The 18,291-nt window shown below is 34.8% G+C and overlaps 2 protein-coding genes and 1 pseudogene across 2 annotated transcripts; 1 reads left to right on the top strand and 2 right to left on the bottom strand.

Annotated features, from left to right (window-relative positions):
* Positions 1-311: 311 nt before the first annotated feature.
* LOC107944431 (pentatricopeptide repeat-containing protein At5g52850, chloroplastic) lies at positions 312-9,457 on the bottom strand. Its single transcript, XM_041108053.1, has 5 exons — positions 9,302-9,457; positions 8,944-9,142; positions 7,642-7,866; positions 6,925-7,050; positions 312-2,692 (listed from the first exon to the last, which is right to left on the bottom strand). The coding sequence occupies exons 1-5, from the start codon at positions 9,455-9,457 to the stop codon at positions 312-314; spliced, it is 3,087 nt and encodes a 1,028-aa protein (XP_040963987.1).
* On the bottom strand, positions 8,857-11,389 carry LOC121224382 (uncharacterized). Its single transcript, XM_041107630.1, has 2 exons — positions 11,329-11,389; positions 8,857-10,263 (listed from the first exon to the last, which is right to left on the bottom strand). Exon 2 carries the CDS (start codon positions 10,242-10,244, stop codon positions 9,651-9,653), a length of 594 nt encoding a protein of 197 aa, XP_040963564.1. The 5' UTR covers positions 10,245-10,263; positions 11,329-11,389; the 3' UTR covers positions 8,857-9,650.
* Positions 11,390-14,658: 3,269 nt separating this feature from the next.
* Positions 14,659-17,751, top strand: LOC121224381 (protein SGT1 homolog B-like; annotated as a pseudogene).
* The last annotated feature ends 540 nt before the right edge of the window (positions 17,752-18,291 follow it).

The raw sequence follows: 18,291 nt of genomic DNA, 5'->3' as shown, positions 1-18,291 counted from the left end.
TTTGTTAAATAAGGATCAAATTGCAAGAATATGTAAATATTGCAAGCTAAATATGTTAAATGAAGATCAAATTGATAAAATGTGTAAATATTGATAAAAAGTGTAAAATTTGAGAGATAAATTTATTCTTGTGCCAATAAAAAAATATTTACATTTTGCAAAAAATATTAATCAGTGATTAATTGTTCTTAATTGCATTGCTCTATTTTGTTTAGGGAACCAATTTGCTAGAGAGATCAGAGAGTTCTTTTTACCAATGAAAATAAAACTTATTGCGAAATTTCATGTTGAATTTATCATTTCAAAAATCATTAGCCTCTACATGAACACTCTCCCTTTCTAAAGGAATGCAAACGGTTACCCTCTCTTACAATTATTTCCCTATCAATCAACTGAGTCACAAATGTCATAAAGTTATGGCAATCTCTGCAAATGCTACTATTCTTAATCACATATATAGTAGCTTTAGAAGGTGTATTTAAAAGACCAAATACAACTGCTAGCTTCTCACTGTGATAATATGAATGCCCAATGCCTTGAAATAAATATCCATGCTTCTTAAACTCAGCTTCAAAAGATTCTATTTGCTCATAAATTTCATTTGTTCGTGGATGTGATCTTTCCCCTGCAACAAAGACATGAACTTTGTCCCTAATCTCCACCCAGCAATGGCTAGGGTTCTTCCTCAATTGTTTTTCTTTCATAACCGTAAGTGTCCTCTCGGTAAAGTAGTGTCGACCGGCGTCTTGGTATAAGTTCGTTAGCAGTATATAGAAGGCTGGATCAAATGGGTCGAGTTCAAGGCCTTGTTTAGCCGTATGTTCGGCTAACGGTATGTTTCTATGTGCTTTGCAGGCTCGGAGTAATGTTTTGTAGATCGAAGTGTTGGCTGTAAATGGCATTGTTTGTATGACTTCCATAGCTTCCTCTAGGCGGCCACCTTGACCAAGTATACCGACCAAGTGAACATAATGGTCTAATTGTGGCTCTATGTTGTATATTTCTCTCATGGATTGAAAATGCTCAAGGCCGAGATCGGTTAATTTACCGTTACTACAAGCAGACAGTATGGACAAGAATGTTATAGCGTCCGGTTTAACTCCGGATAGTTTCATGTCATCGAAGGTAGAGAGAGCGGAGGGAATGTACCCGTTTGATGTCAATCCAGATATCAACCCGTTCCATGAAAAAATATCTGGCATTCCAATCTCCCCGAAAGCTCTTTGTGCATCGTGTATGCATCCGCATTTTCCGTACAAGTTGACTAGCCCATTTAATACTGAAAACCACTTGCACAAACCTGATTTTACGGAATGACAGTGAAGTTGCTTTCCGGTCATTATTGTGCCCAAATCAGCTGATGCAGATAGGAAACTGGCTGTACTGAATTCATCAATCTTGATATCATCATTTTTCATATCAGTGATAATGTGCAATGCTGACTCATGATGACCCATTTGATTCATTCTCGAGGCCAAAGTAGTATATGTGATTGCATCTCTACGATTCATCCTATCAACTATTTGCCATGCATCATTTAGCATTCCGAATTCAGCATAAAAATCTACAAGAGCATTCTGAACAGCTATATCTTCATATAAATTTGTTTTCACAACATGTCCATGCAGCATTAGTATCTGAGGAAGCAATTTTGCAGCACCAAAGGACCTGATGATGCTAGAGATGGTAAAAGAATTCGGTTCTATTCCTGCTTCTCTCATCTCCGTAAATAAGTGAAAAGAATCGAGTTGAAGACCATGTTCAGCAAAACCTGCAATCAAAGAGGTCCACGAAACGACATTCGGTAAGCTTATTCCTCTAAACACTCTCAAAGCATCTTCAACATTATCAGAGCATTTGACATACATGTTGATAAGAGCATTTCCAACCGAAACATCCCCCTCCAAACCGGTCACTACCACCCTCGAGTGAACTTGTTGACCGAGTGCCAGAGACAACATCAACGAGGAGACATTCAAGATGCTGGAAAACATATAGTTATTCGGTATAATTCCAGAGACCCCCATTGCATGAAATGTAGATACAGCCTTTCGAAACATAGAGTTTTGTGCAAACCCTGAAATAAGAGCTGTCCACAACATGGTATCATATTCAGGTGTCGAATTCGAGACCTTTATCGCATCTTCCATCCTTCGAAATCTCGAGTACATATTGACTAAGGCCGTTTTCAATACCACATTCAACTTGACTCCCCTTAACAATATATGAGCATGAACCAATTTTCCATAGTTTAAACCATGGGCACTACATGCTCCCAAAAGCTTCACAAAAGTAAACTCATTAGGAGCAACCCCAGCCTTAACCATATCGACATAAAGCTGTAAAGCTTGAACCCATCTCTGCGCTAGAACACATGAAGAGATCATCATAGTCCAAGTAACAGTATCATGATTCCCTTTAGTGATAAACAAGTTAGAAGCTTCAGTTACTAAACCAAATTTTGAGTAAAAGTCAATCAAACCGCTGATTAAAACCGGGTTTTGATCAAACCCTTCTTTTATTACATAACCTTGAATGCAAGTCCCATAATCAAACTCCCCCATAGAAGAACACGAACGTAGCACACTCGAAAGCGTGAACTCATTCGGGGATTCCCCAGATATTAACATGGAATCAAAAACACGAAGGGCTGTATCATGGTTTCCATTCTTGACATAAGCTGATAGAATCCCTGTAACACCCCTTACCCAATACCGTTGCCGGAGTCGAGCATGAGGCGTTACTTGACTTAACTTAAAAGTTCGGGCATAAAAATTTACTTTCAAATTTAATTTCATCATTCATAAGAAAGCTGTCCACCTGTACAGCAGTCACTAAAATAATTATAATTCAAGCTACGAAACTCGAAATTTAGATCCGTAAATTTTCCCTGAAACTAGACTCATATATCTATTCACCATAAAATTTTCAAAATTTTTTCTTTAGCCAATTAGTACAGTTTATTAGTTTAAGTCTCCCCTGTTTCACTAATCGACTATCCTGACCACTCATCACTAAAATTTAATTATCTCTTATTACAGACTTCATATGGTGATTAAACTTATTTCTACTGAAAATAGACTCATTAAGGAATCTATACATATAAATTATAACTCATAACTCCTTCTGTACAATTTTTAATGAATTTCTAAATTCAGAACAGGGGACTTCAGAAACATTCTTGCCCTGTTTCACTAAAATTCAAATATCTAAAAGTATATAATTCTTTTGCTTACTCCACTTCTTTCATATGAAAGTAGACTCTTTAAGCTCTAATTTCATATCTGACTCAACTTCTAATTCTATTTCCACTATTTTTGGTGATTTTTAAAATTTACATCAATGCTGCCGTCCAAGAACTGCTCCATTGCAATTTTTAAAAAAAAAATTCAATATAACCCCTTTATAATTGTCTAACCTTCCTTGCAATTTTCAAATCACAACCAATTCCAGTATTTCATCTACTTCATTTAAATACTATTGAAGTTCAATCAATCAACCATTTCAAACTAAAAACATGTATATATTTCGATATCTAACGTAACCATAACATTCAAATTTACTTTTTACTTCAATTCCCTATACATGCCATATAAATCCAAAAAGTTGCTTAACATAATCTACCGGAGTATATCTGGATAGTGTGATTCTTGATGTAGATCCGATCCTCCGAATGTATAAATACGTTAATCTACAAAAACAATAAACACACACATGTAAGCTTATAGAAAAGCTTAGTAAGTTCATAGGAATAAAACATAAATCTTACCAAACACTTGTACACTTATACAATATACACCATTACTAAATTTACCTGTCAACCACAATCTTTGGTGAGTTCCTTGGTATAAACTCACTACTACTTATTCTTTTACCATAATTCCTTTGGGCCCATTTATCACTTACTATCCTTGATCAAAATTAAGGAACGGTTACGGAAAATTGAGTACTTCACTTTCACTTTGACATATGACCTCTTATCACTTGTCCTTGATTAGATAAGTGTAGCTAGGCTACCACTTATCACTTTGCCACTTGATCAGATAAGTGTAGCTAAAGCTACCACTTATCACTTTATCACTTGATCAGATAAGTGTAGCCACTTATCACTTTGTCTCTTGATCAGATAAGTGTAACCACTTATCACTTTGTTTCTTGATCAGATAAGTGTAACCACTTATCACTTTGTCACTTGATCAGATAAGTGTAGCTAAAACTACCACTTATCACTTTGTCACTTGATCAGAAGTACTCAAATCCGGCGTTCCACTTAATTTGATCATTTATTCGATTTTCACATTTTTATTTTATTCTCACTTCAACAATAAATGCATTTCATCATACATTGTATAATTCATGAAATTAACATTTAATCATTAAATTTCAGCCATATGAACTTACCTGGGTCGATTTGCAGAATTTGCAAAAGTTCAGGGACTAATCAACTACTTTTTCTTTTCCTCGGCTTGCTTCAGGTTCTCGATCTAAAATACAAATTTATTCATTCATCAGCATATAATTCTATTCTAATCCATTTCACAATTTATGCCCTTAAGTTTTCGAAATTACACTTTTACCCCAAACTTTACAGTTTTTACAATTTGGTCCCTACTCAATTAACCCCTCAATTGATCTAATTTTTCTCAATTAACACCTTTTCCAACTATTTTAAACTACTACATAGCCTTTCATACTCAAAACCGCAACACCAAACCTTAATTCTCAACTTTTTTCACAATTAAGTCCCTAAAATCAATTTCTATCAAAATTACTTAATAAAATCATCATATAACAAAATTAAAGCTTTAATTCCATGTTCATTCATCATATACTTCCAGCATGTATTCATAGAAACTTTCAAAATCAGCCATAAAATCAAAAACTAATGAAATAATTAGTTGGGCCTAATTGTAAAAGTATCAAAATCACAAAAATTAGAAGAAAAAAATCAAGAATTAAACTTACATAATTCAAATATATGAAAAACCAGCTTGTTTCAGACCTCCTATGGCGTTTTTGCTGATAAATTGTGAAGAGATCTCTAGATTTTTCACTTTTGTCTTTGTTTTAAATGTTTAATTTGTTAAGTTTCCAATTTTGCCCCTATTTCTACTTACATTCTGCTGATTTTTCTTACCCAACCGTCCAGCCCATAAAATTTGGGCCTAATTGCCTTTTAAATCCCTCCTCATTAGTCACTTAAGCTATTTAATCACAATTTAATAAATTTTACACTATTTTCAATTTAGTCCTTTTTAGTTAATTAACTATCCAAACGTTAAAATTTTCTAACGAAACTTTAATACCAACTCAATGACACTCTATAAATATTTCTAAAAATATTTATGGCTCAGTTTAAAATCTTCGAGGTCTCGATACCTCGTTTTTTTATTTTAATTATTTTAATATTTATTCCTAGTACACTATTCACTATTTCAAAAATTTTTCTAACTTCACATTTAACTTATACTTACTAAATTTATAATATTTTCTACTCGTTTGTCAGATTTAGTGATCTCGAATCACCATTCCGACACCACTGAATATTCAGGCTATTACAACTCTCTCCCCCTTTTAGGAAATTTCGTCCTCGAAATTTCATACCTGTGAATAAATTAGGATACTGAGATCTCATCAATTCCTCCGTTTCCCAGGTTGCCTCCTCAGATCCATGTCGATTCCATAACACTTTAACTAGTGGTACACGTTTATTCCTCAACTCTTTAACCTCCCGAGCTAAAATTTTCACCGGTTCCTCTGAATAAGTCATGTCAGGTTGGAGCTCTATTTCCATATGAGGAATTACATGTGATGGATCTGATCTGTACCGTCTCAACATAGACACATGAAACACATTATGAATCTTTTCAAGTTCCGGGGGCAAAGCCAATCTATAAGCTACCGGACCGATTCTTTCAATGATTTCATACGGCCCGATAAATCGTGGGCTGAGTTTTCCCTGTCTGCCGAACCGCAAAACTTTCTTCCACGGTGACACTTTCAAAAATACACGATCACCCACACTAAACTCTATATCCCTTCTCTTCAAATCTGCATATGATTTTTGCCGATCGGAGGCAGCTTTTAAACAATCTCGAATAATACGAACTTTTTCTTCAGTTTCCCGAATCAAGTCCACTCCCACCAGTTTCGATTCACTTAATTCAGACCAATATAATGGAGTTCTACACTTTCTTCCATACAGAGCTTCCAACGGTGCCATTTTAATACTAGTTTGATAACTATTATTATAAGCAAATTCGGCTAAAGGTAAATACCTTTCCCAGCTACCGCCGAACTCAAGTACACAACACCTTAACATATCTTTTAGGATCTGAATCACTCGCTCTGACTGCCCATCTGTCTGAGGATGAAAAGCTGTGCTGAAATTTAATTTGGTGCCCAGAGCCTCCTGTAATTTACTCCAAAATCTCGAGGTAAATCTCGGATCTCGATCTGAAATAATAGATATCGGTACCCCGTGTAACCTCACTATCTCTGACACATATAACTCCGCTAACTTCTCGAGCGGATAATCTGTTCTGACTGGAATAAAATGTGCTGACTTAGTTAACCGATCAACAATCACCCATATCGAATCTTTTTTCTTCGAAGTTACTGGTAATCCGGATACAAAATCCATCGTGACATGTTCCCATTTCCACTCTGGAATCATAATGGGCTGTAACAACCCTGTCGGCACTTGATGCTCAGCTTTCACTTGTTGACAAATCAAACATCTTGCTACATATTCACAGATTTCTCGTTTCATTCCAGGCCACCAATACATTTTCTTCAAATCACACTACATTTTTGTACTTCCCGGGTGAATAGAACACATACTACTGTGAGCCTCTGATAAAATATCAATTTTCAAGTCTAAGTTATTCGGAACACATATTCTATTACGATAATATAACATACCATTTTCATCAATGGAGTATTCTGAGCTTGACTTATCTTGAACCATCTGTCGTTTTATCATCAATTTTGGGTCATCATCCTGTAACTCTCGAATCCGTTGAAAGAACACAGGTTTAGCCTTTAATTCTGCTAGTACAGAACCATCCTCATTAATAGATAAATGAGCATTCAATGCCCGTAGTGCAAATAATGATGATTTCCGACTAAGTGCATCTGCTACGACATTTGCTTTCCCTGGGTGATAGTCAATAACAAGATCATAATCTTTCAGCAACTCTAACCATCGTCTCTGTCTCAAATTTAACTCTTTCTGAGTCATTAAATACTTCAAGCTTTTATGATCAGTATACACATAACATTTCTCACCATATAAGTAGTGTCTCCATATATTCAAAGCAAACACGATCGCTGCCAATTCCAAATCATGTGTAGGATAATTTTTCTCGTGTGGTTTCAGTTGCCGAGAAGCATATGCCACCACTTTGCCTGACTGCATAAGTACACAGCCCAACCCATTCAGAGACGCATCACTATATACTACAAACGGTACACCCGATTCTGGTTGAGTCAACACTGGAGCCTCTGTCAACATCTTTTTCAACTGATCGAAACTCCGCTGACATTCATCTGACCACATAAATTCAACATTCTTTTGTAGTAATCGAGTCAACGGTAAGGTAATCATTGAAAAATCTTTGACAAATCGGCGATAATAACCTGCCAATCCTAGAAAACTCCGCACTTCAGTAACATTCTTCGGAACTTTCCAATTTACCACTGCCGTTACCTTACTTGGATCCACTCTTATTCCATCAGCTGATACAATATGACCCAAAAACGCAACTTCATGGAGCCAAAATTCGCATTTGCTCAATTTCGCATATAACTGTTTCTCCCGCAAAATCTGTAGTACAATCCTTAAATGTTGTGCATGTTCAGCCTCTGTCGTTGAATATATCAATATATCGTCAATAAATACAACCACAAATCTATCCAAATATGACTGAAAAATTCTATTCATCAAATCCATAAAAGCAGCAGGAGCATTGGTTAAACCAAATGGCATCACCAAAAATTCATAATGACCATATCGAGTTCGGAAGGCAGTTTTCGGCACATCACACTATTTAACTTTCAACTGATAATACCCAGATCGAAGGTCTATCTTGGAAAATACTGCAGCACCTTTCAACTGATCAAACAAATCATCAATACGAGGCAAAGGATATTTATTCTTTACTGTTACCTTATTCAACTGCCTGTAATCTATACACAGTCTTAAAGAACCATCCTTCTTTTTCACAAACAAGACAGGTGCTCCCCAAGGCGACATACTCGGTCTAATGAACCCTTTATCTAATAACTCCTGCAACTGCGCCTTCAACTCTTTTAACTCAGCTGGAGCCATTTTGTACGGTGTTAATGAGATAGGAGTTGTTCCGGGGATCACATCAATTACAAATTCAACTTATCTATCAGGTGGTAGACCGGGTAACTCTTCAGGGAACACATCAGGAAATTCATTCACCACTGGCACTTGTTCGAGCTTTAAATCAGAACCTCGAGTATCTAGGATATAGGCCAAGAATGTTTCGTTGCCTTTGCGTAATAATCTCTGAGCAGAGAGAGCTGAAATAATTCTGACTGTATCATCCATATTTTCAGACCCAACTGAGATTACATCTCCTGTTTGACATTTCAAACTGATTTTCTTATCACGACAATTCACCACCGCATCATGTCTCATTAACCAGTCCATCCCCAGAATAATGTCAAATTCCCGAAAGGGTAACAACATCAAATCAGCGGGAAATTCATAGCCTTTCACTTTCAGTGGACAATTACGACATATCAAATTAACCATCACACTATGACCTAATGGATTTGTGACTTGTATATCAAATTCAGTGGACTCAACAGATAAATTCTTTTCAGATGCTAACATAGTGCAAATATATGAATGAGTAGACCCAGGGTCTATCAATGCATAAACAATAACATCATAAAGATAGAAAGTACCAGCAATTACATCAGGAGCAGTAGCCTCTTCCCTTGCTCGAATGGCGTAGGTACGTGCTGGTGCTCTATTCTCTGATCGACCAACTGATTCCCTCGTACCCGAACGGGTAGTCCCTGTAGCACTGCTCTGGCCTGAACGTCTACTTCTTTGGGGAATGGTTCTCTGTATCTCTTTCTGTTCCACTTCATCTTTTTGCAGCTGGGGACAATCTCGAATAAGATGATCAGTAGCCCCACATTTATAACAAGCTCCCATCTTAGTCCTGCATTCTCCGAAATGATACCTTCCACAATATTGACACTTAGGCCGGGAAGCATTCTGAACGCTGCTCACACTTGCTGTAGGTCTATCGAATACCCTGAAATCAGATTGTCTTGGTCTATCTCTACCCGATCTTCCCGAAACTGATGTAGTTCGACTAATTTCTTCTCTAGATTTCTTCACTGGAAAATCTGAAAATGACTTAGAAGCACCTCTTTTGAATAGCTCTTTACTTTTCCGATCCCGCTGCATTTTTCTGTTGTATACTTCTTCGAGCTTTTGAGCACGGTCGGACAGAACAACGAACTCTCGTATTTCATTACCCCAATCATCATTCTAATTTCATCATTTAACCCTTCTTCAAACCGGATACACATTTCTTCTTCAGTAGGTATAATGTCTCGGGCATATTTGCTGAGGTAGACAAATTCTCTTTCGTATTCAGCTACTGATTTATTTCCCTGCCGTAGGTCAAGAAATTCCCTTTTCTTTTATCCAAATACCGTCTGCCCACATATTTCTTCTTAAATTCATTTTGGAAGAATTCCCAAGAAATTTTCTCTGCCGGAACCACAGCCTCGATCGTCTCCCACCAACTATAAGCTTCTTCTTTCAACAGAGACACAGCACATCTCAAATAGTCATCTGGTGAGCAAGCCATTTCTTTAAAAATTCTTATCAAACTCTGTAACCAATATTCAGCTTTGACGGGATCATCATCAGTCCTTCCCCGAAATTCTTCGGCTCCAAGTTTTCTAAGCCTTTCCAATGGAGAACGCTTACTAGATTCAGTCGTTGTAGGAGGTGGAGGAGCAACCGGGGGTACCATCGATGGAGCAGTAGGGGGAGGAGGTGGTTCAGCCTGATTTCTTTCTTGCCTCATTTCAGTATACCACTGATTCATAATCCCATAAATCATATTCTTTAATTCTTGCTCTCGCATTTGGGAAATCGGAACATCACTGATTGTTCTTTGTTCAGAATTTGGTATTCTACTGTTAACTTCTTCTTGCTCGGCACGTTCAGGTATATCTAACATCTTTATAATTGGAGAATATCTATAAAAATAACAAAGATTAGATCGGATCATACACATCACACTATCACGGATTTATATGGCATGTATTTCTAAACACTTTACACTTCACACATATTCCGAGAACCGGCTAAACCGGGCTCTGGTACCAATAAAATGTAACACCCCTTACCCAATACCGTTGCCGGAGTCGAGCATGAGGCGTTACTTGACTTAACTTAAAAGTTCGGGCATAAAAATTTACTTTCAAATTTAATTTCATCATTCATAAGAAAGCTGTCCACCTGTACAGCAGTCACTAAAATAATTATAATTCAAGCTACGAAACTCGAAATTTAGATCCGTAAATTTTCCCTGAAACTAGACTCATATATCTATTCACCATAAAAATTTCAAAATTTTTTCTTTAGCCAATTAGTACAGTTTATTAGTTTAAGTCTCCCCTGTTTCACTAATCGACTATCCTGACCACTCATCACTAAAATTTAATTATCTCTTATTACAGACTTCATATGGTGATTAAACTTATTTCTACTGAAAATAGACTCATTAAGGAATCTATACATATAAATTATAACTCATAACTCCTTCTGTACAATTTTTAATGAATTTCTAAATTCAGAACAGGGGACTTCAGAAACATTCTTGCCCTGTTTCACTAAAATTCAAATATCTAAAAGTATATAATTCTTTTGCTTACTCCACTTCTTTCATATGAAAGTAGACTCTTTAAGCTCTAATTTCATATCTGACTCAACTTCTAATTCTATTTCCACTATTTTTGGTGATTTTAAAATTTACATCAATGCTGCCGTCCAAGAACTGCTCCATTGCAATTTTTAAAAAAAAAATTCAATATAACCCCTTTATAATTGTCTAACCTTCCTTGCAATTTTCAAATCACAACCAATTCCAGTATTTCATCTACTTCATTTAAATACTATTGAAGTTCAATCAATCAACCATTTCAAACTAAAAACATGTATATATTTCGATATCTAACGTAACCATAACATTCAAATTTACTTTTTACTTCAATTCCCTATACATGCCATATAAATCCAAAAAGTTGCTTAACATAATCTACCGGAGTATATCTGGATAGTGTGATTCTTGATGTAGATCCGATCCTCCGAATGTATAAATACGTTAATCTACAAAAACAATAAACACACACATGTAAGCTTATAGAAAAGCTTAGTAAGTTCATAGGAATAAAACATAAATCTTACCAAACACTTGTACACTTATACAATATACACCATTACTAAATTTACCTGTCAACCACAATCTTTGGTGAGTTCCTTGGTATAAACTCACTACTACTTATTCTTTTACCATAATTCCTTTGGGCCCATTTATCACTTACTATCCTTGATCAAAATTAAGGAACGGTTACGGAAAATTGAGTACTTCACTTTCACTTTGACATATGACCTCTTATCACTTGTCCTTGATTAGATAAGTGTAGCTAGGCTACCACTTATCACTTTGCCACTTGATCAGATAAGTGTAGCTAAAGCTACCACTTATCACTTTATCACTTGATCAGATAAGTGTAGCCACTTATCACTTTGTCTCTTGATCAGATAAGTGTAACCACTTATCACTTTGTTTCTTGATCAGATAAGTGTAACCACTTATCACTTTGTCACTTGATCAGATAAGTGTAGCTAAAACTACCACTTATCACTTTGTCACTTGATCAGAAGTACTCAAATCCGGCGTTCCACTTAATTTGATCATTTATTCGATTTTCACATTTTTATTTTATTCTCACTTCAACAATAAATGCATTTCATCATACATTGTATAATTCATGAAATTAACATTTAATCATTAAATTTCAGCCATATGAACTTACCTGGGTCGATTTGCAGAATTTGCAAAAGTTCAGGGACTAATCAACTACTTTTCTTTTCCTCGGCTTGCTTCAGGTTCTCGATCTAAAATACAAATTTATTCATTCATCAGCATATAATTCTATTCTAATCCATTTCACAATTATGCCCTTAAGTTTCGAAATTACACTTTTACCCCAAACTTTACAGTTTTTACAATTTGGTCCCTACTCAATTAACCCCTCAATTGATCTAATTTTTCTCAATTAACACCTTTCCAACTATTTTAAACTACTACATAGCCTTTCATACTCAAAACCGCAACACCAAACCTTAATTCTCAACTTTTTTCACAATTAAGTCCCTAAAATCAATTTCTATCAAAATTACTTAATAAAATCATCATATAACAAAATTAAAGCTTTAATTCCATGTTCATTCATCATATACTTCCAGCATGTATTCATAGAAACTTTCAAAATCAGCCATAAAATCAAAAACTAATGAAATAATTAGTTGGGCCTAATTGTAAAAGTATCAAAATCACAAAAATTAGAAGAAAAAAATCAAGAATTAAACTTACATAATTCAAATATATGAAAAACCAGCTTGTTTCAGACCTCCTATGGCGTTTTTGCTGATAAATTGTGAAGAGATCTCTAGATTTTTCACTTTTGTCTTTGTTTTAAATGTTTAATTTGTTAAGTTTCCAATTTTGCCCCTATTTCTACTTACATTCTGCTGATTTTTCTTACCCAACCGTCCAGCCCATAAAATTTGGGCCTAATGCCTTTTAAATCCCTCCTCATTAGTCACTTAAGCTATTTAATCACAATTTAATAAATTTTACACTATTTTCAATTTAGTCCTTTTTAGTTAATTAACTATCCAAACGTTAAAATTTTCTAACGAAACTTTAATACCAACTCAATGACACTCTATAAATATTTCTAAAAATATTTATGGCTCAGTTTAAAATCTTCGAGGTCTCGATACCTCGTTTTTTTATTTTAATTATTTTAATATTTATTCCTAGTACACTATTCACTATTTCAAAAATTTTCTAACTTCACATTTAACTTATACTTACTAAATTTATAATATTTTCTACTCGTTTGTCAGATTTAGTGATCTCGAATCACCATTCCGACACCACTGAATATTCAGGCTATTACAATCCCAGTCCAAGAAACCACATCTTTATGTGGCATTTCGTCGAAGAAGTGGCGTGCTTTGTTCACTCCAAAGCATTTGGCGTAGAGAGACAAGAGATTGTTGTTCAAATACAAGTGATGGTGAAGACCCAGTTTTATTACAGGGCTGTGAACAGATATACCTTGTTTCAAAGAGTTGGAGTTGCAAAATGACAGGATCCTCGAACATGCTTCTTCCAAAAATGTTGGTTCGTTTCGGTTAATGACCCGGTTTGCCGCTTTGCAAAGCATGAAGATCAGTGATATGGAAAGTGATGCTTTGAAAAAGTGAATCTACTGCTTAATCAGAATCGCGGGACCTTGCGTGTTTGTGAGATAATAATGGATTCGATATCGATTTAGAAAGCAAGAAGCTTAATTGCTTGGAAGCATCAATATCTGGTACTACAAAACTCGCTCTACGTGAAAGGAAAAAAAAGGAAGGGTTAATATATTATTTTGTACCTTGCGTTCAATTTAGTTATTCTTTAATTTAATTTTATGTATAGAAAATTTAGGTTGAATTGTTAATATGGTTAAAATTATTTTACTATATTGTAACGTTATTTTTTATTAAATAATTATATTATTATTAAGTGAGTATTTTAATTTATTTTAAACATGTCACAACAACACATTTAATAATATTAATAATTAAACTTAAATTTAAAAAAAATTAAAAAATATATGTTGCATATATTAGCCTTTAAATGCTTAATAAACTTTGCCCTACGTAGAAGCATGGAATATAGTAGAGAACAGAACCGAAGCAAGAATAAATAAATATATATACACATATATTTTGCTTGCTATAAATAAATAATTAATGTGTTTTAGATTTGAGTTTTATTATATATGATTACGTGATTTTTTTCATTTAAGTTTCATTATGTAGCATTTATATTTATTTTGATCTAATTTGGATATATTTTAATTATTAGATTAATATATATTTTAATAATTGATTTTGATTGTAATTTTTTCTTTGTTATCAAGTATTTACTAGGGTGAGCCTAGTAATTAATCTTTCGTGTTCTATGAGCTCATTAAAGAGTAGATACTGATTACGGGTTTTAAAGTTGTTCCATACCTAGGACGAGGATTGAATCCTTAATCACTAGTTAAAGTTTTCGATTATCAATTAGTATACATTCTAATAAATGATTTTGATTGTAATTTTATGTATATATTGATTATAATTATAGGAATTATTAATATGATTTAATTGTAATTTTTTAAAAATTGAATGAAAACCAATGGCCCAAAAGTTGAACCGGTCGGTATAAAATTGTAATTTACAAAACCGTGGGGGTATAATTGTAATTTCGGAATAAAGAAATCAAATCGTTTAAAAGGTCGGAAACTATTCAATCTGTTATATTAGTTTTCTTTGAGGGTCAATCCTATTCAGAAAATCAAAATCCCCTCTCCCATTGATCTTTTGATCTTCTAGACACTTCTCTTCCTCGTTGTGAGTCTCTTGGTTTGCCCTGGTAATGGCGTCTGCTTTAGAAACCAAAGCCAAAGAAGCATACTTCGATGACCACTTTGAACTCGCCCTCGATCTGTACTCGCAAGCCATCGGAATCAACCCTAAAAAGGCCGAGCTCTACGCTGACCGTGCTCAAGCCAACATCAAACTGAACAATCTCCCTGGTTTCTCCCTTAATTTTTCCCTATTTATCTCACTTTCTATAAGTTTCAAAAAGAAACTAATTGTTCATTCTACTTGTTGCTTTGCAATTTTGTTCGCGCAGATGCTGTGGCAGATGCTAACAAAGCAATTGAGTTGGATCCGTCCATGTCTAAAGCCTACTTGCGTAAAGCGTTAGTTCATTTCCCCTTACCGGCTTTTCTTTTTCCTCTTTAATTTGATTATTTGGGCTCGCCCAATGCTTTAGTCCTTTTAAAAAAAAATTATATACTCTTTATTCCCTTGCGTAATATAGTACTTTCTGCACTGAAATTAATTGTTTCCGCATCGTATTTAATGTATAATTACTAAAGGAATTTGTAGGGTTGTTTTTGTAAAAGATTATTATGGGAGAAAATTTGTAGTAGTTGATAGAATAGCTAAGTTTGTATTCACCCTTTTCCCAGAACAAGCCTTTATAATAATATGTAAACGTATGTTTGCAGTACTGCGTGTATGAAGCTTGAGGAGTATCAAACTGCTAAGGCTGCGTTGGAGACTGGGGCTGCTTTGGCACCAGAAGAGTCGAGATTTTCCAAGTTGATTAAAGAATGTGAAGAGCGCATTGCAGGTATATTGTCTTAAAGAACGGGTTTTGGTAAGGGGTGAATTTATCCGAAAGAATTGCTATATAATTAAAAGTATTCTGTTATTGTCTCAGTAACCTCTCTTGCCTTGCTATATAATACCTTTGTGTATTTGTTTAGAGGAAAATGGTGAGTTACCGAAGGAGACCTTGGAAGTGGTGCCAACAAATGTTGTACCTGTGAAAGACGTCTCTTCTGTCAAGGATGTACCTGATCCCATGACTGTTGCAGCACCAACTAAATCAACTTACAGGTTTGTTCCTGTGTATTCTCTTTGTAATGTCAGTGCTATTTTGCATTTGGTGATTTGCAGTTGATTTGGTAAAAAATATATTGTGCAGGCATGAATTTTATCAGAAACCAGAGGAAGTGGTTGTCACAATATTTGCTAAGGGAATACCACCCGAGTGTGTTAAAGTTGATTATGGTGAACAAATAGTAAGTTGCATTGTGGTTCATCTTTGTTTTGCAATTTTGTGTGTTTCTTTCCTTAAGTGTTCCATGAGTAGCATTGAGTTTTTTATTAGTAGGCTAAAGATACACCATCTTTCTTTGTTGCTGTGCAGCTAAGTGTCGCTGTCAATGCACCCGGCAAAGATGCTTATCATTTCCAACCTCGCTTATTTGGAAAGGTATTACATGAAATTGTGTTGATTATTTCTGGTTGTAAGAGTAATATGGTACATAAGGTTGGCATTTCCTTTTGGGCAAAGGTCCAATATAGAACTCTTTAGTTAATTCTGGAAATTTTGAAATACTTCATTGAGTGGAATTCTTTTTTTTTTTTTAAAGTAGCGACAAATAGCTTAGTGTTCAATCTTTTGCTATGTGATTGTATCTCTAGTTGAGATGCTAAGTTGTCTTTTTCGGGATTGCCAATGTTTGAACAGATAATACCTGACAAGTGCAGATATGATGTTTGTCAACCAAAATTGAAATTAGGTTAGCAAAAGCTGAACCAATTCATTGGACATCCCTTGAATTTAGCATGGAAGTTGCTGTGCCCCAAAGGATTAATGTATCTTCTGGTAAGTTGATCTCTCCATGCCCTGAATTTTTCTATCTTGTTCACATTAAAAGAATTTCATCTTAATTTGTTTTCAAAGTTCAAACAAATCTGCACAGCTATTTGTTATTCTGCAATATGGGGTTCTTATATTGTAAAATTAGAACACATTGATATCTGCTTCAGTAATGTTTGACCACACTCCATGCCCATAAATTTCATGGTTTTCTTTGTTGATGCTTTTGCAATTGAAAATCTTTTCCAGTATCATTTGATTGGTTGAACTTGTTCTTTGAGCACACATGCTAGTTAAGTGTTCTATGAAAGCTAGAATATCCCCTCTAATAATTTGGCTACTAAAGTATCCTTTTATCGACTTGTGCCGTAACTAATTCTTGTCTGTAGTTGCTGCAAATCAAAGGCCATCGTACCCATCCTCCAAACCAAAAAGGGTTGATTGGGATAAAATCGAAGCTCAAGTAAAGAAGGAGGTACATCAAATATCTTAATTTTTATATGTTTTCCATTGTGTGCGTGGGACAACTTGCCCAGTGTAAGTTTGTGGGATGCAATCATGATTTAACACGACCCTTTCTGGCTGGTTTTTCAGGAGAAAGATGAAAAGCTAGATGGGTGATGCAGCTTTGAATAAATTTTTCCGTGACATTTATCAGGATGCTGATGAGGATGCAAGAAGGGCCATGCAGAATCCTTTGTAAGATATCTAACTCAAAAAGCTTGTTTGCATAACTATGGTCTTTGGGATAAAATAATGGGGTTTGAACAATCTTATCTGCTGTATGCATTATAGGTGGAATCAAACGGGACTGTTCTTTCGACGAACTGGAAAGAAGTTGGTGTTAAAGAAGGTGGAAGGAAGTCCTCCGGATGGTATGGAACTGAAGAATGGGAGTACTGAGCTCTTTTTTCTCAATTGTATGCTGTTTTGGACTCCATTATCCAAATGTTGGATACTTTCTCTTCAATCTAATTACAATGCGTCACTTGGCTGTGCTTGATTGTCCAAATTGCTCCTAAGTAGAGGTAGACGGATTTTTTTTTCCTTTTACTTTGTTTTGTACCTGTCGTTTAAAGCTTTCGTTTGGAGTTTGTGTAGTTACACTTTGGTAAAAACCTTCCAACACTTTTAAGCTTTGCAATGATGAATGTGACCGTATTTTGTTTTTCTATCTTTATAAACTTGTCATATGCATAGCTATATACCCTGAATATAGGTTTTCTAGTCCTTCTAGTCTTTCGGGGAGGCTTAGGTTTTCGATTGCATTCTCCACTTGATGTTGGGTTTGTAGCTTTAATGACCTTCGATTATATTGGACATTGGAGAGCATTTCGTAACAAGGGGAGGGGATTAGTTATTGTCTATTGCTTCCTATGGATAACCTAATTTAGATAATTAAAAAAACCCCTTAAATCATACAATTTTAAAGAGGCTTTCAATTTCAAAATACCAAATAAAATTCAATTACTTCATGTGACCTTGGTTTTACCATTTATTAGGAAAAAAAATAAAGCAACATTCACAAGATGATATTAATAATTTTTCCGGAAATTTGGGTTGCTTTTTTTAATTTTTTGATGAAAAATTTTTGGAATTTATTAAAGTGCGAAGATGTAATATTTTGAGGTTGTATTATATTATCACTTAATAATTAAAAAATTATGATTTTCTATAATTTTTTTATGTTTAAATTTTTAAATAATGTTTTTAG

The sequence above is a fragment of the Gossypium hirsutum genome, chromosome D12, assembly GCF_007990345.1.
Source record: "Gossypium hirsutum isolate 1008001.06 chromosome D12, Gossypium_hirsutum_v2.1, whole genome shotgun sequence".
NCBI lineage: Eukaryota > Viridiplantae > Streptophyta > Magnoliopsida > Malvales > Malvaceae > Gossypium > Gossypium hirsutum.
This window is presented reverse-complemented; position numbering and strand designations above follow the sequence as displayed.

What these genes read in the sequence shown, in the direction of transcription:
- LOC121224382 (XM_041107630.1), bottom strand. Translation starts at nt 10,244, where the DNA reads ATGTTAGATATACCTGAACGTGCCGAGCAAGAAGAAGTTAACAGTAGA.
- LOC107944431 (XM_041108053.1), bottom strand. Translation starts at nt 9,457, where the DNA reads ATGCAGCGGGATCGGAAAAGTAAAGAGCTATTCAAAAGAGGTGCTTCT. An exon ending in TGCTCCTGATGTAATTGCTG is followed by an intron (nt 7,867 to 8,943) that starts GTACTTTCTATC and finishes ATTCAACGACAG; the next exon opens with AGGCTGAACATGCACAACAT. An exon ending in GAGTTTTCTAGGATTGGCAG is followed by an intron (nt 7,051 to 7,641) that starts GTTATTATCGCC and finishes CTGTACTAGCAG; the next exon opens with AATTAAAGGCTAAACCTGTG.